The sequence below is a fragment of the Squalius cephalus genome (genome assembly GCF_949319135.1).
Source record: "Squalius cephalus genome assembly, chromosome: 1".
In the NCBI taxonomy this organism is placed as follows: domain Eukaryota; kingdom Metazoa; phylum Chordata; class Actinopteri; order Cypriniformes; family Leuciscidae; genus Squalius; species Squalius cephalus.
Genome location: NC_137122.1, coordinates 52,003,490 through 52,029,447, shown reverse-complemented (window position 1 = coordinate 52,029,447; position 25,958 = coordinate 52,003,490). Strand labels below are relative to the sequence as shown.

Here is a 25,958-nt window from a genome sequence, read left to right as displayed (position 1 = left end):
ACACACACACACACACACACACACACACACACACACACACACACACACACACACACACACACAGTCCTGAGGCTTCAGTCATTTATCCATGGAGGTCTTCAGCAGCTGTCCAAAACGGCTAAACACCAAGTGTACTAACCACAAATTACTGGTCAGGAAATGAGCAAAAATTAAGCTAATGCACTTTTCTGTCTCAGAAAAACATCAAAGACAGAGGGAAGTTTTTTGAATAATAGGGGAAGTTGTGTGTGTGGAGTTATGAATCACAGTGCACATGGTGATGCTCCAGAGCGATGTATAACATTATAACATGCTGATCTGGAGCCAAAGAAACATTTCTGATTATTATTAATGTTAAACACATGCTCATATTGCTTAATATTTTTGTGGAAACTCTGATTTTTTCCCCCAGGATTCTTTGATGAATGGAAAGGCCTAAATAAAGCATTTATTATAAATATAACTTTTTTTGTAATATTTAATCATTTCATTAATTTCTTTACGGCCTTTTTTCATCAATTTAATGTGGATTTGCGAAATAAATTTTTTTTTTTTTTAACCCAAACTTTTGAATGACACTTTATCATGATTTCCACACACACACACACACACACACACACACACACACACACACACACACACACACACACACACACACACACACACACACACACACACACTTATTTCTGAAGGATCATGTGACACTGAATACTGGAGTAATGATGCTGAAAATTCAGTTTTGATCACAGGAATAAATTACATTTTAACATATTCACATAGAAAAGAGTTCATTTGAATTGTAATATTTCACAATATTACAGTTTTTACTTTGTTTTTGATCAAATAAATGCAAAATAAATGCAGCCTTGGTGACATTTAGACTTCTTTCAAAAGCATTAAAAAACCTTAATGTTTTCAAACGTTTGACCCATAGTGTGTGTGTGTGTATTATATATATATATATATATATTGAGAGAGAGAGAGAGAGAGAGAGAGAGAGAGAGAGAGAGAGAGAGAGAGAGAGAGAGAGAGAGAGAGAGAGAGAGAGAGAGAGAGAGTTTTCAGTTCGTCATTACCCCAATATGACCACTGACAATGTGTCATTTGTAATTATGATTTAATCATCATGTTATATTTTATGGAAGACCATAAGAGCCATTTAAAATAAAATTAGAAATCTGAATAGACATTGAACGTTTTAATTTGTTTTCAAATGCACTTAACTGCAACAAATATAATAATAAACTAATAAAATGTCATTTTCACAACTTCATGCCAACTGTTTTTTACATTTATCAATTTTAAAATGTATAGTTTGACATGTTGATCTCATGGAAGCAGCCGATGAAGCTTTAACTGAAGACTGAACACAATAAAAGCCAGGTTAAGAAACCTTTAATTATTTTGCTGTTAAAAAAAAAAAAAAAATAGTTACTGAACTTTTTTTTTTTTCAAAGCTAACATTAAAATGATGGAAGATTTATTAAATACGCTCGTTAAAATGAACCACGCAGGGAACTGTTTGCATTAAGCAAATGAATCACTTTAATAAAATAGTTTGGATTAAACAATAAATCTGGCAATAGGAAACTTCATTACATGTCATTATTCTAAAATACATTTAAGACATTATGAGGTAAATGATCAAAATAGTTAAGACTTTTAATGTCACACGATGGCAACATCCAGTGAAGCAGTTAATCCAAATAATGATGAAAGCAGAGCTCTTTAGAACAAGCAGATTCCTCCTCGCAAGTAATCAGAAATAGATCAAAAAATAGATACTGCAGATTAACGTGAATTAATGCTGTTCATAGATGCATCTCGAATGGCCTTGGTTAAGAAACTCATCTGGCCATTATTGATTTTGCTCTGAACATGCCGCGATTTCCTTTCAATCAAAGCCAGTCAATCAATTCAAGTAAAGCACATACACACTCCTCCAGTGTCTCACACATTTAACTGCTGATTTGACAGATTTAGGGGAAATGATGGAGGTTTGCAGCAGGTTCGGTTAACGAAGTTCAAGCTCTTGCCTTCCCATCATTAGTCGTTTAACATTTGAGGTCTTTGACTGTGAAATGCATAAACATATACGACTGAAGTGAACATCTTCCTTCAAACATTAACCTCACTTTGTTGGGAAGATAGCAGTGCAACATTCAGCATGATTAAAACTGTACGGTACAGCTGTTGGCGACTGGAATGAAGAGTCACGGCGATCCTGCAAATCACGTGGAAAATCTTTCATGATGAATCTCAAAAAAAAAAAAAAAAAAAGAGGGATGCAATTAAAGGTGCACTATGTAACTTTTGGCCCTCTAGTGGTTAAAAAACAAAACTGCACGCATTTTGTGGAAGAACATTGTTTTGGTTGTGCTTGACTGTGTGGATGAAACGACCCTTTATAATGAACTCTGTTAGAGAGCTACATAAGCCAATTCATCTGTTGAATAAAATACCTTATTCACCTGTCGAGTAATAAAAACGACATCTCCGCATCGCTTTTACAACATTTCAAATGCCTCAGTTCTCGCCATCTCTGAAAAGCCGAGCCGATGTTGATTCTTGTTTTATGACGAGCTCTGTCACGTTCTTTTTGCAAGCATGTACGCAATTTTACACGAAATCCATCCCACTAGGTCTACAATATAAACGCTTATAATAGGCTTACAATAGTGAATCGGGGTAAGACAAAAACACATTTTGAAAGAAGGATTGATGTATTGTCAATTTTGCTAATGTTGAACAAAAAAATAAAGTTACATAGTGTACCTTTAAACATGTACACCAAGTTAATACAAACCTTTAGTACTATACACACACTTTCCTACTGTATATACACATTTATGTATACGTATGGATACATATTTTACAAAAGCCATTAGGCGAATATAATTCTTGGTTAGGTCTAGCAAAGCAGAAAGCAAGTTCTTTTGATTTTGGGATGAAATGTGACCCACACCTTTCTTGATTTTTTTTTTTTTTTTTTTTTTTTTTAAATGAGCCTGTTCCAGGAAATCATATATCATAATCAAAATTAAGATGCATATGTTTTTGTATCACTGTAGACACCTGGGGCCTCATGCATAAAACTTTCTGTAGATTTCGTCCTAAAAGTGTGTGTAAGCCGGAACCTGCGCAAAATTACGCGGAAGATTGTGCGTACATACGTCTCCACCCCCCGAAATAACCATATAAGGAGCAAGTTTTACTATACATATCCTCATCTGCATATCATTTCCATATGAATATTCCCATCCACCTGATACCATGTGTAACGGTAAGACATAAGGAAAATATTAGAAACAGACAATAAATGCCAATTATATTACTAAAAACCATTCAGTATCCTTGTCTTGTTTTAAAATCATTAAATCAAATTTATATAAAATACTTTTTTATTTCTATTTAAATTAATACGAAAATATTGTAACTTCTGGATAATGATTTCATGACTGCGTAACTCCATTAATGAGAGTGGCATATTTAACCTAAATGTCTATATCAAAATAAAAACTTTTAAAAAAATCATTCTGTTTACTTTATTAATTCACTCGCACCAGTAAAAGAGTGTGTACGCGCGGAGTGTCCCTACGGTGTGCACATATTTACGGCTAGTTTCTTTTTTTTTATAAATCCTGTTTGCGTGGAAAATTGCATACGCGCATTTCAATGCCTTTTTTGTGCGTACGCGACGTTTATACATCAGGCCCCAGATCTATACAGAGCCCCGCACATGACATGTAGACACAAATATATATATATATATATATATATATATATATATATATATATATATATATCGTGGCCATGAATTAAGAATTCATTCCCATGATTTACTAAATCGTGGCCACAATTTAGGAACAAATTGTTATATCTTGTGCACAATTTACTTAAAACGAGGGAACGAATTTCTAAAACGTTCTGACATATTAGTAAGTCATGGGAACGAATTGTTAATTAATGTCCACGATATTCAATTTTTTTCTTTGCTTAATCATGTGCGGGGCTCTGCAGATCTACCCTTTAAAATGCCCTTAAATAGTGCCTTTAAACCAGGCTATAACGGCTTGGACAACCTCAACTGGAGTCAACATATTTGAACAAATCGATGGAAATCAAGCTTATTCTTCTGTCTTTGGTAATTCGCACATGATGATTTCGAGAATGTTGCCATTATCCTTCACCAGACCCTCATAAGCACGAGACAGCCAATCACGAGCAGCGCACCGTTGGCACGGTTGTCTCTGCGCTCCAACGCCTGATTAAGATCTAATGTTTTCCTGCTCTATTTACCACAGGGACAGATTGAGTCACAATCCATAGTTGACTCAGCCCTACAAAAGAACGGATGCACCACACGAAACCTCAACCTCAACCTCATGGACTGGCGATCTTTAAGACCATTAGTTCATTACTGAACAATAAATACGAAACCAAACAGCTCTATTTGACTGCATATCTGTTAATCGAAATGAATGAGCTCTCTGTAGAGACTTATTTCGGCTACATGTTGGCTTAAGCCATCGCTTGATCGCGCCGTTCAGCTTAAAGGTTGTGGTTAAAGCAGTACTGAAGCAGGATTCTCACAGTGCTCTATCAGAAGGGGGATGTTAGACAGAAGCCTTGCTGCCATGTAACATCAGTAGGTGTGTTAAGTACAGCAAGCGTTTGGAAGTTGGAGGGAATATGGTTGCGGTCACTGGGCTGAACCGTCAGTGGTCTACAGGGCAAAGAGATTGTCCTCCGTCTGTTCGGTCTTCTTGCGGCTGCTGCTAGACACGCTGACGGGAGGCCTGGTCTCTCCACCAGCGGCCGACGGTAAAGCCTTGTCTGCAGCTTTGGCCCGCTCCGCTAAGAACTTGTCGAACTCTGAAGAGACACCAGGAGAACAATGGGTGCCTTTAAAGGGAAAGTTCATCCCAAAACTGAAAATTCTGTCATTAATTACTCGCCCTCATGTTGTTTCAAACCCATAAAACTTTCGTTCATCTTCAAAACACAAATCTTTTTGATGAAATCTGAAAGATTTCTGTCCCTCCACTGACAGTGTACGCAACTACCACTTTGACGCTTCAAAAAGTTCATAAACTCATATGAATTGAGCAGTTTTGTCCAAATTTTCTGAAGAGACATGATCGCTTAATATGATGAACAGATTGAAATGTCGTCTTTTATTCACATTTAAACATTGATCAAAGTGGCGTCAAAGTGGTAGTTGAGTAGGCTGTCAATGGAGGGAGAGAAATCTCTCCGATTCAAAGATCAACGAAAGTCTTACAGGTTTGGAATGGCATGAGGGTGAGTAATTATTGACATGAATTTTCATTTTTGGGTGAAATAACCCTTTAAATGGAACTGTTTATTATCATATTCGATCCATCAGGCTCATATAGTATGATACAGTGAGAATACGCAGCTCATACTCGTTTTATTCAGACACCCAAACTGAGCAAAAATATGCAATTTGGTGCAGTTGCTGATTCTTCTATGACCAAAAAGTAAGATGAAATATAATGTAAATCAACGAGTCTGCTCAGATTATGTGATTTTGCCTCCTAAATTATTGGTGTGTCACGGACAAGAAACACATCAGATTACACGGTGGCTTCCAGACCAATCATCGCTTGCCATCTTTAGGCGAGAAGGCGGAATTAGTGACTGACTTCACAAGAATGCAAACAATGGCTACCGAAGTGGTGTGTTTTGTATTAAACATATAATGCAATCCAATATAATGATGATGAGCATTCAAGAGCCTGATGGATCATTTTTGATAAATCACATTTTAACAAGATTTTTCAAAAACAAAAAAAGATATATGGATAATCAAGTAAACCTAGGTTGCTTCAGTCCAGTAAGTGTTCATCATAAAATAGTACTAATAATATAAAAGTAATTCTTACGTTTACATTATAAACATGAGTAAAGATTTCACATCAAAAAGACACGTGAACCACGACCCGAAGGGAGACGTTTTACTATGATACTAAAAGGCCTTTTACTTGCTTAACAGTTATAACCTATCAATCACATGACAGAAGGCATGCAGTAGATTGTGTACAACAGGTTTTTCTACAACTGGTCAATTTGAAACGGCATTTCCAACACAATTTATGTTTCCATAAAAAGGAAACCGAGTGTTTCCGAGTGAAACACAACAATGCACATGAAAAATGTGCAAGGCTAGACTTTTACAGTTACAATCCAAACGTTAAGCTTTTGCATTGTACCTTCACTCGTGACTCCTTCTTCTGGCTCTTCTTCACCTTTCTGTTTCAGAAAACAAACAGAACAACATTATTTACATGTCAGACCAGTCACTTTTATTATTTGTACACCACATTGTGCCACAAACACAGAATGAACAAGTTGAACAACTACTTACCATTCAGCAATAAAACCAGTTCACAACATGACGTTATTATAAACAAAGTACATGTGTATGCATTTTCCACATTATTTATGACGACAGATCAGTGTTGGGGAGAAACTGACTGAACGTAATGCCGCTAACTTAACATTCATTAAAATTCAGTGTGATCGTCGCTCAGCTGTTTTTGAAATAATAGCACGCTAATATTTACAACAAATCAGAAGTGTAATATGACCAAACATTCTCCTATAATGTCCTGATTGGGGAAATCAATGTTATTTATTATGACTTAATTTGAATTTTAGGTTGAACCATCCCTTTATCTTCATAGTGTCGGCCCAGATCCGGCCCACATCTGGGCCGTGTGGAATCAACGTGTACCAGATGTGGGCCGGATCTGGGCCGACACTATGTCGCTGTGTTCAATTTTGATTATCAGGATTTTTCCAGCATCGTAAAATATTTTGGTGGCCATTAATATGAATCCCGCCAAAGATTAATTTGATCATTTAATGTTCTGCAGTAACGGTACCTGCTGATAGCTTGAGTTAGCACTCTGACTGTGAAGAGCATCAAAGGCTTCTATTTACAACTTTTTTTTTTTTTTTTTTGTCAGCGTTGAGTTTTGTAGCCAATCCTTTCATTGATTATAACGGGACTTCTCGCAAGAGTTCAGCTTTGTGTATCTCGCATTGAACTCAAGTAATTGACAGCTTCAGTGATCTTTGCTGGCTTTCTGTAAAAACATTTTTTAATATATTTTTCATTCTGCTCTACACACTAACAACTAGTTTTTTAATGCTAAAAGAGGGTTTGCTCTGGCGAAAAAAGTTAGTAGATCTGGCCCTTAAGAGTGTTAATACAAAAAAAATAGACGCCAATTTTCACCAAGTGTTACGTTGTTTCGCTTTTTTTTTTTTTACTGAAGACTGATTTTTCCCCAGGAAATCCTGAAAAAAAAAATAAAAAAAAAAATATATATTTTGTATATTTTATAGTTATACAGTCTAAAGTTATATACTCTTATCTAACAATTACCCAAAGCCAAATGTCCACTTAAATATCTTCAAAGTAGTTCCTTTTTTTTTAGTAACTTAAGTATTGCTAACTACTCTTCCAAAAACTAGGCCAATTAGATCAATTATTTGGCCATTTTGAAACTAACAGTCTCAGTTTTGTCAGTAAATGCGATGGTAAATTTAGCTGTTTTTGAACATTTTGAAAATGTGTGAATTTTGAGTTAATATTGTCCACATTTTTATTTCATTTCTGCAGTTCTGTTGGTAGACTTCTGTAAGTTATATTCAGAATTCTGTAGGTTATCAATAAATTGGTATTGGCTACACTGCTCAGTTGTTTCTCTGTTCTGAATACCTGTAGTTTTCGTCAAAGTAACTTTCCCAACACTGTTCAATGGACATATATCACATGACATTTATTGACTTCAACAAACCACACAATAATTTGAATATCAGTACAAACACAACACAAAAACCAACAGATGAACGAAAGCATCCGTCACCAGTGAACTGCAACATTCAACAGCATCACTCTTATCTGCATCTGAAGACGCTCCAACACCACCAACAAACGTTAACTGACATCTTAAATTGGTAATAATTTATCCCTAGTTAATGTTCATTAGTATCATGTGCATGGGTGGCATATGGTAGACCGACAACATGATTGGTGGAAATGAATGATTAGTACTACTGAGGTAGGGAGGAAAAAAAAAATCCAAAAATAGAACAAAAAGGACTTGGATAAATGAAAGTGAGTAAGATGACATGGTGTTACCATGGAAACAAAAACAGAGAGAATGAAATCAAGGTAAAGAAGTCTCACCACATCGGCACAGAGCCACTCCTCAATGTCATCCATGACAGAGGACTGCGGTACGGGGATCTATGGAGCAAAGCCACGGACAAACCAAAGACCCCGAAAGCCACAAAAGAACAAAAAAACATCCCGAACAAACAAAAACACAAACAATAAAATCACCAGAAGGTCTGAGAGGAAAACAACAACAACAGAAAAATGCAATCAATGCCAAAGAGAGCCACGCGCCTCACACACACACACACACACGGCTTGCACATAGAGCTGGAGCAACATGCTGTGAGAGTGAAAAATGAAAGGACACTGAAGGAAAGATGCAGTGATGTGTGTGTCAGAACGACTATAAGACTAGCCTTTTATGCATAGAAATATAGGATTGTGATGGAAGAGATGGTTGCTTTTTTTAACATCAACTTCAGAGCAGCGGCACAAGGGCTCCCCCTACAGGGCTCTGTTTGTTGGACTTTTCGCACATTACATGCTTTATTGCGCAATCAAATATTACAGCCATAAGAAGTTTGCAGTGACATTTCTTCTACTGTATTTGATGGGATCAAGAATCAGAAAAGGATGGTCTTTATTGAAGAGCATTTAAATTGTCCCTATTATGCTATTTTAAATGTTCCTAATTTTGTTTTGAAGGTCTCCTACAATACGTGCATCCAACCAACAACAACAAAAAAAGAAACTTTACTTTTCAAATTATATACATTGCAGCGTCACCTCTTTTCTCTCAGTGTCTGAAATGGCTTGATAAAGGATTCAGTCTCTCTAAACCTTTCCTTTCTTAGAGCCTCCTCTGTTGTGATTGGTCTACTCTGCTCTGATTGGTCAGATGGTTCAGTCTGTTGTGATTGGTCTACTCTGCTCTGATTGGTCAGATGACCCAGTCTGTTGTGATTGGTCTACTCTGCTCTGATTGGTCAGATGGCCCAATCTGTTGTGATTGGTCTACTCTGCTCTGATTGGTCAGATGGCTCAGTCTGTTGTGATTGGTCTACTCTGCTCTGATTGGTCAGATGACCCAGTCTGTTGTGATTGGTCTACTCTGCTCTGATTGGTCAGATGACCCAGTTTGTTGTGATTGGTCTACTCTGCTCTGATTGGCCAGATGGTTCAGTCTGTTGTGATTGGTCTACTCTGCTCTGATTGGTCAGATGACCCAGTTTGTTGTGATTGGTCTACTCTGCTCTGATTGGCCAGATGGTTCAGTCTGTTGTGATTGGTCTACTCTGCTCTGATTGGTCAGATGGCTCAGTCTGTTGTGATTGGTCTACTCTGCTCTGATTGGCCAGATGGTTCAGTCTTTTGTGATTGGTCTACTCTGCTCTGATTGGTCAGATGGCTCAGTCTGTTGTGATTGGTCTACTCTGCTCTGATTGGTCAGATGGCTCAGTCTGTTGTGATTGGTCTACTCTGCTCTGATTGTTTAGATGGCTCAGTCTGTTGTGATTGGTCTACTCTGCTCTGATTGGTCAGATGGTTCAGTCTGTTGTGATTGGTCTATTCTGCTCTGATTGGTCAGATGGCCCAGTCTGGTTTACAACCACATGTCGGAAACTAAACTCCCATAACCAAATCTGAAATTCAGCTTTGGATCTTCCTCAGCACTTGTATCACAGTATCACAGTACGAACAGTAACAATGGCGTTGGTTTTACCGCATCAGATCTAGCCTGAGTCCTTATCCTTTGGAAGTGCAGACAGAGTGGATTTGCAGTGCAGAAATGTCTTCTCGACATGTCGACAACACGAACCAAATCTCTTCCAGGCCTCAGCAACAACTACCGTGTTTGAGGGTCAAAGTAGACGTTGTTCGTCGGCAGCCAATGAAGGCCATAGCCTGGCATTATTCAAATGTGTTACAAACCAATATAGGTTTATTAAGCAAGTAAGACTGAATTACTGAGGACTTGTTTCAGGCAGTTCAGAATCGTTTTCTACTGGGAGACCAGCTTTATTTGTCGTGCACTTTGATCTTTGCAGATCTTTTACACTCACAAACAGCTATATTACACACTACATGAACGACAATATCTTAAAAAAAAATAGCATAATAAGGGCACTTTAAATACTACCAGTCCAAAGTTTGGACACAAATAATAATTAGTTTTGTGGACAAATTTAAATTATGCCAATGAATGAATTTCTTTACAAAACTAAAATTTATGGGTTTTTTTATATATAGGTAGAGAAAGAGAAGTAGCCAGTATACATGTGAACTTCTTCAATAATGTTTAAAATTCATCTCAGGATGTTCCTCATGAAGTTGGTCGAGAGAGTAAAGAGTGTGAAAAAAGTGTGAAAATAAATAAAAGATGGTTTTAATTTTTTTTTTTTTTTTTTTGGTCACTACATAATTCCCATTCATCCATTAGTGTATTTCAAAGTGTTGGTGATTAAACTAGTATCATAACATGTGGAAACAGTAATAATAGAGAATGAGGAGGTGATATATAATATTACAATATTTGGTTATTTTTTTTATTTTGGTTAAGATAAATCTGTTAAAACAGAACACCTTAGAATGATGTAAATTAATAGGTGAAGTGGGTAGTTTTAATAGTAGTGATGATGAAGATTATGAAGGAAAGGCTCTGACCGGATCTTCTATAGGCGAGGACCGTGGACAGTTTAAAGCCCATTCACACTGACAGCGATTTTATGAGTGGATATTCAGTACTGTTCAAAAGTTTAAGGTCTGTAAGATTTTTTTTAAAGAAATGAATACTTTTGTATTCAGCAAGGATGCATAAAAATTGATCAAAAGTGAAAGAAAACATTATAAATGTCTTTACCATTTCAAATCAATTCTGTAATTTTGAACTTTCTATTCATCAAAGATTCCTGAAAAACAAAAAATGTATCACTGTTTTCATCATTGATAATAATAAGAAATGTTGAGCATCAAATCATCATATAAGAAGGATCATGTGACACTGAAGACTGGAGTAAGATGCTGAAAATCCAGCTTTGATCACAGGAATAGATTACATTTTAAAACATATTGCAATAGAAAACAGTTACTTTAATTTTTGTAATATTTCACAACATTACTGTTTTTACTGTATCAAATAAATGCAGCCTTGGTAATCATAAGAGAATATTATTATTTATTTTTTTATATTTAAAAAAAAAAAGTTTTTTTTCTTAGTAAAAATCTTACTAGTGTATTTTTGGTGAAATAAGTGTTCATACTACTGGATGCCCTAAAGTTATTGATGAGCTTCACAATTGGCAAATCTGATCACAAATGGGGTGATTGCCATTAAAAATAACATTTTTGAGGGGAAAGAGAGTAGGATCTCCTAAATTTCTATTGGTAGTCATCAGATCGTGTTGCAGCTCATTTGCATAATGTTCAACTTTGCTGCGCCACTGGATGCATCGCCAACAGTCGCCACAATGCATCGCCAACAGTCACAGCTGCTCCTGTTACCTCGGATCAGCAGCTCTCATTGAATACTTTTTCATGCACCCTCATAATGCGATTATAGTGAGATTAAGGCATTATTGTGATTAAACTTTACCTTACTTCAATCAAACTGATGCGAATAAGCTCATAATTGCTGTAACCATAATTGGGGGCAGTTGTGTTCTAATGGTTAGAGAGTCAGGCTTGTAACCCGAAGGTCGCGGGTTTGATTCTCAATACCGGCAGGAAAGGTGCCCTTGAGCACCTAACCCCCAATCGCTCCCCGGGTGCCGGCTGTGCTCACGGTTTGCGGTGTGTGTTTTCACTGCTCCTAATGTGTGTGCACTAACTTGGATGGGTTAAATGCAGAGGAAAAACTCCAAGTATGGGTTGCCATAACGAAACTTCAGTAATATATGAGGCGTATGGCATTTTTAATCGTAATAAACAGGTTTAATTGCACCTCTTCCACTTTGATCAAAGAGTGCATGTACGTACACGAATGACATTTTCATGTGCAGATTTGTACACGTAAATGGCATCACATTTTTGGGGTCTGAGTTCATGTTGACGATGTTGCGCGACGAATATAACACGGTATATTGATGATCAAAAACAACTAAATGAAGAGATTTTAGGTGCGCCACTGCAAAAATCCAATACGTCCATAGAAATGTGTTTTGCATTTGACGCAAGTAGATTAAAACAGTGGCCAGTAACACACCTGTATGTGAGTTCATCATTTTTTGCTGTGCATTGGGGTATTTCAATAAAAATAACCACAATTCTTGGCGAATAATCAATATAATGAAAATTGCATGTGTTTGCTTTATTGTGATAAAGTCCTTACTCTGATTATTGGAAATAATCACATTATCGGTGCACATGTAAACGTAGTGAATGAAAAAGAATGACTTCTGGGGACTTTCTTACTGCAAATCTCTATCAGGTGTGAATGTTTCTTGAAACTCCAGCCCTAAGTTTGGAGTTTGGAGATCCAGAACCTTCCCCGAGCCGAGGGCAGATTATGATCGTGTTAATTCATGTTAGAGTCCAGGGTCTAGCTAGTGTGTGACGATTAATTCTACTGCTTTTCCCCTGAAAAAAGTAGCGCTGCGTCCGAAATCACATACTTTCTGAATTAGTACTATATTTGAATTTGAATATACTTTGCGACTTGAAAAAGTACGCTCTAGTATGAATATGGGTAGTGTGAATGAAATTCGGACATACTTCATCCGAAATGTTGTTACTGTCATGTGACCTACCAGTGTCGGCTCACTTCTATTCATAAATCCTCTCCTGTAGCCTCATGGGCCAGTAAAGTGTCCATTGAATACACACTTCAGGAAGTAGTAGCTCATCCGGGTACTTTTCGCCTACTGTTTGTCGAATACTATCTATTTAGACATACTACTGTTTTGCCGTGCACTTTTTTTTCCACATAGCAGGGAAGTATTCGATTTCGGACGCAGCATAGGTGTTTCCTACTTGTGACAGAAATGAGACGATGAGGTGATTCACAGTAAAAGGGACAGAGCAAAGAGAAGAGCCCAGAAATGGCCCTGGAACCATAGAAGAGTTATTAGAGATCAGAGATGCTGACCATTAAGGCTCTTTCCATACAACGGGGGGAAAGAAAAAACCACACCATAAAAGTGGTCTGTTCAATACCTTCATGGTGCTTTTGTGGTCACTATAAACTCTCGTTGTACAGAAAGAGCTGCTTCCATGGAAAAAACAGCATAGAAGTTTGGAATGACATGAGGGAGAAAATAAAGACAGAATTGTAACTTTTGGTTGATCTCTTAACACATTCAAGTCGGCTCCTCCGCAAATCAAATCAGGCTTTTGAGAGAGCGGCTCTCCCTTTTACTGTGGGTGTGTTTTAGTGGAGGAGGGAGGTGTAAGGGATGAAACTGAGGTCAGGGCTGAGTGGACATGAGTGGGACAGTGGTTCTGGTGAAATCCTCACCATTCCTTGGGTAATGAGCCAGCTGTCTATGGGCTCCAACTCAGCGTTAGGACCCTTTACATTCGGCTGAATCAACAACAGAAAACACCGTACACATGTGAAGAAGAGCAAAGCACCCACCCCAAAATAAGCACAGAGACATGTGGCCACCTCCATCTTCAGGAGAACTGAAGCGGGTGTCGTTTAAGGCAAGAGAAATGTAACTCTGAGTCAATGAACTGAGGTAGATGGAGTGGGAAAACAAACAAAAAGAGAGGGGAGAAAGACGTGTAAACTTTGACCCATGGGCTGATCGCTATTCATTGCACCTCTAATCCACGACTGTTATGTAACCTTGGTCGATTTCAACACAAAGTATGTCTGGTACAAGAGATCCAATCAGTCTAAAATTGATTTCCTAATCGCACTCTTGAAGATTTCATAATGCTTCTTTATATTAAGTTCAGAAACATTTCAAAACATGTATGAGCAATAATAACAGTGAATTTTGCCTTGACAAATATCACCTATAAATATGGGATCTCATTTTCTTAATTTTTTATATTTGTCAGGGTGATCTGTTGTTATAGAGTGTTATAGAGTTCTGGAAGCAAAAACTCATTCATTTTCTCCATAGGAAAATCAGATTTTTTAACGATAACTTGCAAACCTTTAAAGACAGCCCTACTGTGAGCTACGAAGCTGTTAATCGAGTTGATTTTTAATTAATCGTGTTTAACAGCAGAATTCGTGATAGAAAACTACATTGCCCATGATGCTGTACAGGAAATTCCACCAATCAGAGAGCAGTGGCAAGCAAAACGCATCAATAGATCTCCACTCCAATAAAGCACTGCGAATGATGTAATCGAGTCGGTCTCCCTGCGCTCTCAAAATACTGAAATATTTGAATTTTTATGCATATTTTGCAATAAACTTAAAATATATTGTTTATATATTGTGCTTTAACAAAGACTTTTGAAATCACTATGGGAGAAATGAATGGAAAAATATGTCCATAAAAGGGGGAGGGCACAAACGCACTCTACAACATCATGAAAAAAGGCTCATTAAAAGAATGAAATTCTTGAAAGATTTTCAAGACGTACTGTATGCCTTAATCATTATTTATTTAAAAAAAAAAATAATAATAATAATATTTCAACAAAACTGCTTCACTGATTATTAATAATTGAAAAAGCTTGGTCCGCCAAAAGATTCGAACATGCAGGAAAAAAAACCCAGGAAATTATTTCAAAGAGATCCAGATAATTTAGCCTTTTTTATGGTAAGGTTTGTTCAATGACGTAGTCTGACTACCAAAAAACTTGAATGAATTAATAATTCATGGAATTAAAATATATTTAAAAACTTTATTTTTAACTTTACCTTTATTTTTTTAATAAATAATGATTAAGATGTGTAGTACACTTCATTGTGTATTCAAGGTGTAAGGAAAACATGACACCAAATCCCATTTTTATAGTAATTAAATGTAAACTTTTCTTGAAAATGGTTTAAAAGTCTTTTTTTTTTTAAACCATATCAAACCAACATGAATAAAAAGAGTTCATTTCTAAAGAACTTGACATTCATTTTAAAAGGGTTTTCATGGACTATCTTATTTGTCATTGACCCTTAAACTGTGTTAGATGCTTTCAACATCTTTCTGCCATTAATCTTAATGGTGGCTAATACCAAACATCACAGTTTTACTGTAGCAACAATAAACTGTAGTGGTATTTGTAAGGAATTTCTATAACAATGTACACACAGCTATTTTCAGCCGAACCAAAACCAAGCTAATCTGCCAGCACTTCTCCAGTCCAATTTGGGCATTAACAAGCTGTGGCATGTTGAAGACTAATTGTGAATATGTAATTTTGTGTTTTGGCACAGAGGCTTCGTAGTGTCAATATGAGTCAGCAACAACAGGAGCATTTTTATGCTAAAAGAGACTAAAAATGACATGCAAAGTTAGAGGACTATAAATGTGTCACAGTGCTGCAGGGGGGGACATATTTTGGTAGGCCAAAACCCAGAAAACGAGTTAGCATTTTAGCACTTCCTGAAGTCAATGGGTTTATTGATGTTTTTTTGGTGAAATGCCTGAAAAAAGGTCTGTGGTGAACACAAGCTTAAGATATTTTGACGTTTTATTCGATGACATAAAATGCATCAGTAACACGTGCACTTTCGCGATTGTCTTCAAGCTTTTATTTGTCTTGTAAAAGGCAGTTGCTAACAAGCGTCTATATGGGAGAAAGAGGTTGAAATTAAAGGGATAGTTCACTTTTAAATTAAATTTTGGTATGTTTTAGCTTACCTCAAGGGCATCCAAGATGTAGGTGTCTTTGTTTCCGCAGTAGTTTAAATTTTTATATTTTTAGGTCAAACCGTTCTTGTCTGTCAGTCATTTAATGCAGGTCTGTGGTCACTGTCTCAAAGAGCATGCACAGAGAAGTCCAAATTAAACAATTCCCCATCGTCCAAATTAAACAATTCCCCATCGTCCAAATTAAACAATTCCCCATCGTAAGTACACATTGATGGCCTAAGACACGAAACGAGCGGTTTGTGTGAGAAAACGAACAGTATTTATATAGTTTTTACCTCTAATAACACAGCCACGTCCAAGTGATCTGAGGGCGCGCTCGCATCCTGGTGTGTGACGTGTGCGCAGACTGGTGCATAGATATATACACTAAATGTCGCCTTGTCTACGGCAGTTCATTGGAACGAATGTCTTTAAGGCGACATCTAGTGTCTTTAAGGCGCCTTAATTTGGACTCTGTGCATGCTCTTTGAGACAGTGACCATAGACCTGCATTAAATGACTGACAGACAAGAACGGTTTGACCTAAAAATATCAAAATTGAAACTACTGTGGAAAAAAACACACCTACATCTTGGATGCCCTTGAGGTAAGCTAAAACATACCAAAATTTAATTTCAAAGTGAACTATCCCTTTAAACGTCATCAGACGAACAGGTAAACCCGTCTCCTTACTAGTCGCTTTCACAGCCTCATTGTGTTTATAATCGTGCTCATGCAAACGCTTCATATATTCATAAAAGTTGTCTTCATTTGTGAAGGTTATCAGGATGAACAAAACTTGTTTTGTTAGTCACAGAGCTTATTTTCGGCAGTAATCCAAAAGAAAAATCCTATTGGGATTTTGTCGTGGGAACCAGTGTGATGCTAACAACTGGGTTGGTTTACAAAAATACATCATCCCTGCACCACTCCATTTCCCATTCAAGACGAGTGCGATTTCCCATCTTCTGAGAAACAGTGAGGCCTTCAGCACACTAAAGCCTTGTTTTGGTTGATCGGATCACAAGTAGATGAGGGAGACACATTCCCGTTTACACCTGGTGTTTTAATCCATCTCTTTTGTCCACTTTCAAACACTTCTGTCCTGATTTCATTTTAGAGGAGGGTCTATGGGTCGGTAAATCTATGGGCTTTTTCAGATCTTTTAATCTAATGGACAAAATAAGCTTGCGCAATTGACACATGAACACACACGGAAACACAGAGAGCAACAGCTTTCGTTTCTGCTCTGAAAGACGCAAGATCACGCTGTGAGTGTGTGTTACAAATCAGGAATGGTGAGAGAAACAGTGCGTTTTTCATCTTCAAACCAAACTTGGGTCTTCAGTCGTCAAAGTTTAAATCCCGTCTGGCTAGTAATGTTTAAGCATTAAGTCTGAAGACGGTCTTTAGTGGCTGTTTAAACATTCGACCACATGAGCGTTTACACTACGAAAGCAATCCGGGGGAATGCGTTTTCAACTACCTCTGGAAGTGGTCGAAAGTGGACAAGCTCAAAACGTTTTAGACCCAGTTTACACTTGTATTTAGTGTCGTCCACATGTGATCCGATCGACCAAAACGCATCTTAATACCAGGTGTAAACAGGGCCTAAAAGTGATAACATGTAAGAACTGAGTGATCAGAAACACACAAAACCCAAACCCTTCATCACTATGAAAGTACAGAGAAACAACATGCTTTAGGAAACTCACCCCAGTGGCATTTTGCTGTCTGATGTCTAAAGCAGACGCCAGGCTAACCAGAGCCTGAGGTTCCTCGTATATAACACTGAAAAACAAGCAAAGACAATAGTTTAGAGTTGATTTTTAATGTGGTATCGACCTTATGTAGCCCCGCCCCTTTTCAGCACTGGCCTCATTGTGTTGGCCATGTCTTCCGGTTTGTTTTTCCACAGATCTTATGGTTTATGAATGAACTGCTCGATTTTAAATCTTCCCGGTCTACTGACATTTGTTATGACATCCGCTTCAAACATTACAATGCTCTAGATAACTTTTGTTAACTCTACAATAAGTAAATCCACCTCACGAGCTAATCACTCTTCAACAGCAATGCCATAGAAATGTACAGAAATACAGCAAAAACTGAAGTTCAAAGACAAAATTGTAAAGGTGGCTGTGCGCTTGTTTTTCTGGTGCATAAGCTCTATAGTCATAGTAGTGGACACTCACTTTTTGCGCTGGTCAGCCAGAGAGCTGGACCTGGTGTGGGCGAACATGTCAAAGTCATCCTGAGGGTTGTGAGCGGTCAGAGAGCTGAGAGTGCCGCTGACGCTGTCTGCGCTCACATCTACCGAGAGGAAATCATCTTAAAGTCAACTTAAAGTTTCATAGAGGAATAAAACTAACATGTTAAATACTTAATTTTATAGCATGTGTACTCTCAGTGTACTTACCTAAGAAAGTATTGGGTAATATAAGGAAACTACATGGGTTACGGTTAAGTTTAGGGGTAGGTTCAGGGTTAGTACCTAGTTATTGTAATTACTATAGTAAGTACATAGTATGTACATGTGGAACAGCACTAAGTGCTAGCATACTTTTAGCAATATGATTTTGAAAAATGAATGTGTTCTCTATCCTTATCCAGATGTGTTTGAGATCCTCACCAAGTCCTGCCAGCTGTGTGGAGAGGGAGGCTGTGTTTGCAGGAGCAGGAGCAGGAGCAGGAGCAGGAGCAGGAGCACGAGCAGCAGGAGGAGGCTGCAGGGTGGATGCGGGTGTATGAGAGGGTGTAGCGCTGGCCCGAGGACTGACCACTGCTGGAGAACCAGGACCCAGATCTATGAGATTGTCCTCCTCTGAAGCCTCATTCAGGACCTGTGCATTCACAACACACACTTGCTTATCTAGGTTAACAATCAGCATTACCTATTATATACACTGGCATAATAAATTAATTTGCATCATAATGATAATTCAATTCAGCTCAATTTAGAAGAGAAGAGAATGTATACCTTAAAGCATATATATATATATATATATATATATATATATATATATATATATATATATATATATATATATATATATATATATATATATATATATATATATATATATATATATACACACATACATACATATATACATACATATATACACACATACATATATATATATATATATATATATATATACATACATACATATACACACATAAACATACATATATATATATATATATATATATATATATATATATATATACACACACACACACACAATACACTTACATATATATATAGAGAGAGAGAGGGAGAGATAAATAAAATTAAAGAATACATGCTTAAGGTATATTATTATACTTAAGTTATATTGGTTATGCAAGTATAATAATAAAACTTAAGCATGTATTTTTTAGCTTATAATGAAACCATTTATAATTAATATTATGTATTATTACATACTATTTTACTATTGTATATTTTATATACATGCTTGTTGCATATATTATCATATTTACATAACCTATACATATAATTAGTGAATTAATTCAAAGTAAAAATTAAAAATAACAACAACAGTAATCATGTTTAAAGAGTTCAAGTCTAAAAAAATTAAATATTTACAAATTCATTGATTATTTTAAATGCATAATAATAAACAGTCAAATTCACAAATTTTTTGAAGAGTTTGAGATCTTTTTTTAATGGAAAAGCTGAAGTTGCAACAGAACTAAGGCTTATAATGTGTGTGTAAAAGATAGGAAAAGGAAGACAACGTGAAATAATATTTTTATTTCTAGGGTCTAGAGCTCTAGAGATGTGATGACGACGCAGGACACTTTCTACATGACAGCGATGCGTCATACTTGCCTCTCTCAGCTAAGCATCATGCAAACAATGAAATAAAACAAAAAAAACATGAGCAGGCGCTTAACAGACAAATATTACCACAAGGCATACATGTACCCTACAAGAAACAATATTGAAAAACGATGCTGAAAGCAGCACTGCGGTGTCAAACTCACCCCATTGTTTTGAGCTGCTCTGCCCAGCCTGTATCTCTCGTACCTGTTAGAACACAGAGCTCTGGTGAAATATCAAAAACACTCGTCAAGATGGAGATGAAAGAAATGCTAATGTGTTTTCAGACCCTGTGCGCTCTGCTCTAAAGCAAAGCGAGTGAAATCAAAGGCTGACTGCAGAGTTGCGTGTCAGCCTCGACTGTCAGATAAAGGCTGATGAGGGAAACTTTTGAGTGACGGACACCTCTGCTCACCTCTCGTAGCGCAGGAAGATGTTGTTTAAATCATCGTTGGCGTGTAGCAGCTCTTCGGTGACCTCTTCGTTAGACACGCGAGAGATGAGCTCCACTATCCTGTGCTGCATGGCTCGACATGTCCGGTTCAGCTCCTGAGAATGCATTATATGAATACATGAAATGCATTATGGAACATTAAATTAGACGAGTACAGAAAGAAAAATTATATATATATATATATATATATATATATATATATATATATATATATATATATATATATATATATATAAAGCACGGGTTCATAGACGTGCATTAGGCTAAATGAGGTATATTGTGTTGTTACACCCCCTTGTGGTGGCATGTAGATCCTTGAGTAAGTATTAAAGTGTAGTATTAAAATGAAATTTCTCTCATTTACTTTTCAGAAGTGTGATAAAGTTCTGTGAGCGTAACTTTTCTGTGACATGCCTCACTTTAGAAATGAATAAATGTAAAATTAAATTAAATTGGATTTTTCGTTCCTTGAACCAGTTCAGAGCCCTGGTAAAATGTAATACACCATCACCAAAGCATAATTTCTCTGTAAAGGAGTGAGCGCAAACCTGGAGAAGTTCGAGATCAGAGGCTTCTTCTTGGCCCGGCACCATCTCTGTCAGCATCTCTGACATCACTTTAATGTTCCCACGCACAACGTCCAGCTCACTTCTCAGTCTTGCGATCTGTACGCACAAACAAAGCATTTCCAAATTACCTATAGATAAATATAGCGGTGAAAACATCTGGAACTAAACATAATTGGTGCCCAGTTTAGCCATAATCACATTAAATGATCTATATTTTATATATGTTTTTATGTAGAACTGCAAATGTACAATACTGGTCAAAAGTTCGGCATCAGTAAGATTGTGTTTTTGAAAGACGTCTCTTATGCTCATCAAAGCTGAGTTTTTTTTGTTAATTTTTTTTTATACAGTGTAGATAGGAAAATGTGTAGATATATTGTTTTATTTCACTAAAAACTTTACTCAGCAGTAAAGCAGGTCACTAGTCCTCCGTTTACCACATTTCAGCACATTTCAGTGGTGTAACGACACCCTCATGTCACGATTCGATACATATCACGATACTGAACTCACGATACGATATTACTGCGATACTCCAAGACATATGATAAAAGGTTAACAAAAAAAAAATTAACTGTTGATTAAAATGCTTAATTTGATATAACATTGTGGATGCTGGAAACCCAATGCACAGGACAATGGTGACTAAAAATATTCATGATTCTGAAGCTGAAAATACAGAATTATTTTAGACGAATATGCTTGCACTCTGTCACCGACTAGACATATTTCAAATAATGTAGGCCACTTTTTACATGGTAACATAAGACATTTGGCATTATCAGGACCCATAAATATTCCCCCATTGCATTATTATACATTGTATTCAACATTTTATATAGTACTGACACTAAACCTCTGTTAACTTGAATTTTTCACACACAGTAATTTTTATTTTGGGTGAATTATACACAATACATATTGTCACTATATGTATATAGTATGTATACACTATATGTATATAGACGGCGATATATTGTGACACGATATGTTGCTACACCCCTAACACTGAATAGAGCAAAGTCTACTCTAAGGTGAGTTGTGACCTGCTCTGGGTTTGCTGTGATTGGTCCCGATACGGCTGGGATCTGGGTGGGGTTTAAGTCGGGTGTCGCAGCAGCTGCAGGTTTAGGGGTCGCCTGAGATGCTGTGTTGGGCTGCGTGACTGCTTTGTACTTGTGAATGCCTGGATCCACCTCTGGGACTCCCTAGAATGACACACAAGAGGAGATGAGGCGAAATGAATGTAAAAACAGATCTGCAAGAGCGCGTGTCGCGTGTTTCTCACCCGCTGAGGTGTATGGATGGGTGACAAGGCGTCCAGGTCTGCCATGGGAAACTCGATTCCTTTCCTCTTCAGCTCCTCGTAAATGTGCACGACTCCGGTGAGGTCTGGGCTGCTCCTGAACGCATCTGCCCAGGACTGGGGTGAAACACAAGCAGAGAGATGACAGGATGAGAGATGAAAGAGGTGTCCCACAGGAAGTGGTTCTAAATTTACACCTAACCGGGTATTATCAGGGACAAATCCGACTATTTTTCAGCAATTAGTAATACATGGTTCTTTAGCAGGTAACAGGAACCATGTATTTGCTGAAGAGGGTTGATTCTGGAATCCACTGCTGCTTCAATGTATATCTAATGAGTGATTATAATCACGGTATTAATCAATATTTTTCCTTCTAAACATCACATGAGTTGAATGACTTCTCTAGGCTTGTGAGATTTTACTTTGTTATAGAAGTTAGCAGTGAGATTACTGAAATGTTCTTTTCATGTATTCTCGAATGTCTGTATTTGATATCTGAATGCAGTAACAGTGCTTGCTCATTTAGCCCGGCTTCCAGAAATGAAGTATGAACTTCTTTAACATGTGTCAATACATACATCTGCTTTTCTCGGGTATCCTGACAACTATGGTCATTGGAACCAATAGTTTAAGTGTCCATTTATTAGCTAAAGTTATTACTGTTAACTGAAGTGTCCTCTCCTTTAGAGAAAGAACGAATAATCTTGATGTTTTGAGACGAGACTCCTGTTTATAGTTAGAGCCTGGCCAAATCCAACCTTGAAGAAGCTGTGTGTCGGTGTGTGTGTTAGTCTTCTTGGTTACAGGTTAAGGAACCACTGGCATTATTGGAGATTGGCTGACTTGTTGTTCTGGACATGTTGGCGCCCAGAAACCCAAATCTGCGACCTGGAAGGTCACGACGTGCCTAACTTCAGGGTCCGAGTGTCAGCCGCCTAATCAATGGAGATATTCTTCAGATATGCATCTGTTTATGTGTGGAAAATGTGTGTTTATCTATTTCTTAGCCAATCAGAAACCTCGGTGAAGGGTATAAGCAAGCATGCCGCACAAGCCCTGAAAAGTGAAGCCAAAGCATCTCGATCGCCCGCTGGTGACTAGTCCTAGAATAGGTCATAAGCCCCGCCTCCCCATGTTATTCAATGGGACGTGAGACCAACTAAACAATTCAATTACACATCAAATTTATTTTTTCCAATTTTTTTTGGTTTCTGTCATTTGCTGTCGTTTTTATCACGCTGATGTAAGTTCAAGTGTTTGTTTTTAAAATAAGTTTTTAGTTAAGTGATGCTGTAAAAACGGTGGTGTAACGTCATGATTGACAGCTGTGATTGACAGGTTCTCTGAGCGAAGTAGTCACTGAAGCACCAACAGACTTTTTTTCGGGATCTTCAGAGGACTGAGGAGATTGTATTTACTTTATTTTAACAAGCCTCTTGTCGTACTGCAATCAACAGACATCAAAATTGGAGCAGAACGGAGGAACGGAGCAGACATAGGCCACTTAAGTGCTAAAGTGCAGGGAGAGTGCATTCTGCGAGAGTGAGGGCGGGGCGTTGATTTCGCGGCTTTACTTCCTGCTCACTACTGCGCAGGTCTGGTCCCGAGATCACTACTGCGCAGACTCAAGTCCCAAGATGTCAGCGCCATATCGGGACACTGGCGGCTTCAGTTCTCACCAATGTTTTTTAACAGTCTGGGTATAAGTGCTGTGATCTTTGTAACTGTAAGCGGGGCAAACTCCTTGTGAGTCTTGAAGTAGACTTCTGCTGATGAAACAGCAAACTATCTTCAGTAAAACTTTTCTTCAATTTATTATAATTCTGACTCCGGGTCTTCATTCATCATATCTGGTTCTTTGACTATAAATCCGTTAACATTGCATAATTAATTGTGTTAATCACTGTTGCTGATGGCCGTTCTTGATAAATATACAGTAGCCACAAGTGGAAATCATTCAGATCCAAGCAGATGGAAAAGGTTAAATTAGTGATTCTCATCCCTTTTGACTGCAGTACCCCCCATTGTCCACATCCGGTACTAAATTTCTCAGCCAATACCAATAGCCGAATATTCATATTGACATCTGCCGATACCGATGCAGATAGTTTGATTTTCTTGAGGAAAAAAGTCTCTTCCAACTATTGCTGTAAATTATAGCAGGAATCCTCTTATTTGATACATTACTATAATATTAGAGGTTAAAAAACTTTTATATTCAACTGCTATTTATTTTCAGATAATACTTAAACTCAAATAAAAACTGAAATGTTTGTATACAACTAATTTACCCATAAGGTCATTTTCATAATCACTTCTCTTGAAACACTGATTGAGTGACATGATAAATTGATAAGTTGTACTGTATCTTTCCTTCTGATGTTCATGCATGTTTTTTATAACTTGTATTACAGTGGAAGACAAAAAAACTTGTCAGTTAAGAACATCAAAATGGCATTTACTGATTGAATTCAGTGATAAAAATAGGCAAAATATGAAAGCTGAGACCTAGAGCCTGATAGAGCCTGATTTGACGTCGCTACTTTTTAACTGTTGATGTGTTATTGTCGCGTTAACTTCGACAGCCCTAAATTCAACACAAGAGATATTTTCTTCACAGTACGGGTTGCAGTCTGACACGTTTGTCTCTCCCTTTTGATTGACAGGATTTAATAGGCCCTGATCATTTGCTGGTTTTAAACAACAGTGAAAATAATTGCTTTTATCATTTGCGATTGGGTTCCGACTCCCTTGTTGAGAACCGCTGGGTTAGAAAATGGCTGTAATTACCAAATTTGGAAGAATATGCTTGCTGTCTAATGGCTGGACATTTTACAGGCTGAAAAACAATGTGACTATTGGATTTCTGGACAATTCTGGAAACTGTCCGACGTCTACTTTACATGGAGTCAACCTGATTCTGTAATGGCTTCCAGTCAACTAGAATTAATGAAATTGCAAGCTGCCTCATAGAGCAGGTCCACCAGACCTAGTTTCCAGCCCAAGTGAAAGTGTCCATCAACAGAGGCAGTCTTCTAGCCCTACCACACACCCCACACCATTCTGAACGGTCATCAACAGTGGTTTCTGAAGGCCCTTATTGCTAAAACAAAGGAAGAGCTCAGGGGGAACTGAGTCATTCGCCTCACTCAGTTTACCTGAATCAGTGACAGAACCTTTTCCTGCACTATAGCAGGAGGGTTGTTCTTCGGAGTGATGATTTTCACCATGACACCTTCGATGAAGTCTCTGTTGGCGATGTGGACGTGAAAACGGTGGCCACAGTTTTTCACGCAAGTCTCCAGCACCTAGGAAAGACAATTACATAAGAAGCTGAGATTATCGATCATTTAGACATGCCAAAACCCACAGATGACAGCATAAAACAGCACTTCCAGCTGGCATAATGCATCCAAATATAGTCACAAAAGACCTTATTTAAATGTCAAAATAGCCTCCGGCAAGCCTGGAGGAGAAGTACTCAGCCGCCATTAACTATTAAAGGTGCACAGCATCAGACTGTAAAACAGATTGTGTTCCTAGACAGTATGAGCACAAGGGTTTATGTGAAAGTGAGGGAACTCACGGTTAGAGCCAGCATCACTTCACGGAAGTTCCTGTTGCCGCTGAGTCTCTTTCTCACCGCGCGCATGGCATCTTTGGGCCTGTTGGGGAAAACAGTGTAGATGACTTGACGACAGCTTAAAGACCCGTTCTCCCCAAAAACGCCAATGATACCAATATTACCATCCACAGCAATGGACGATAACGTTATGTTCATTCTAAGTGCATTCTTCAGTCATGTTCTGCCATAATTGCAGTGCGCACTTTGAAGAAAGGAGGATTTCATTGGCTTTCAATGTTTTTAACATGCATCGTTTTTTTTTTTTA

The 25,958-nt window shown here is 37.6% G+C and overlaps 1 protein-coding gene across 2 annotated transcripts in view; it reads right to left on the bottom strand.

The window, feature by feature from the left end:
• Window positions 1-4,052: 4,052 nt before the first annotated feature.
• The window catches only part of tom1l2a (target of myb1 like 2 membrane trafficking protein a), a 48,312-nt gene continuing 26,406 nt past the window's right edge, over window positions 4,053-25,958 (bottom strand). The window contains exons 3-16 of one of the 2 annotated variants that reach the window (XM_079871085.1): window positions 25,654-25,732; window positions 25,226-25,375; window positions 22,047-22,181; window positions 21,805-21,966; window positions 20,738-20,854; window positions 20,151-20,284; window positions 19,900-19,942; window positions 18,536-18,746; window positions 18,099-18,216; window positions 17,619-17,694; window positions 13,608-13,673; window positions 8,225-8,284; window positions 6,237-6,276; window positions 4,053-4,875 (exon numbers count right to left, since the gene is read on the bottom strand). In XM_079871085.1, coding sequence (XP_079727211.1) covers window positions 4,727-4,875; window positions 6,237-6,276; window positions 8,225-8,284; window positions 13,608-13,673; window positions 17,619-17,694; window positions 18,099-18,216; window positions 18,536-18,746; window positions 19,900-19,942; window positions 20,151-20,284; window positions 20,738-20,854; window positions 21,805-21,966; window positions 22,047-22,181; window positions 25,226-25,375; window positions 25,654-25,732 — 1,540 coding nt within the window. In that variant the 3' untranslated portion in view covers window positions 4,053-4,726. The remainder of the gene's footprint in view (window positions 4,876-6,236; window positions 6,277-8,224; window positions 8,285-13,607; window positions 13,674-17,618; window positions 17,695-18,098; window positions 18,217-18,535; window positions 18,747-19,899; window positions 19,943-20,150; window positions 20,285-20,737; window positions 20,855-21,804; window positions 21,967-22,046; window positions 22,182-25,225; window positions 25,376-25,653; window positions 25,733-25,958) is intronic. The other variant, XM_079871086.1, reaches the window with a different exon arrangement.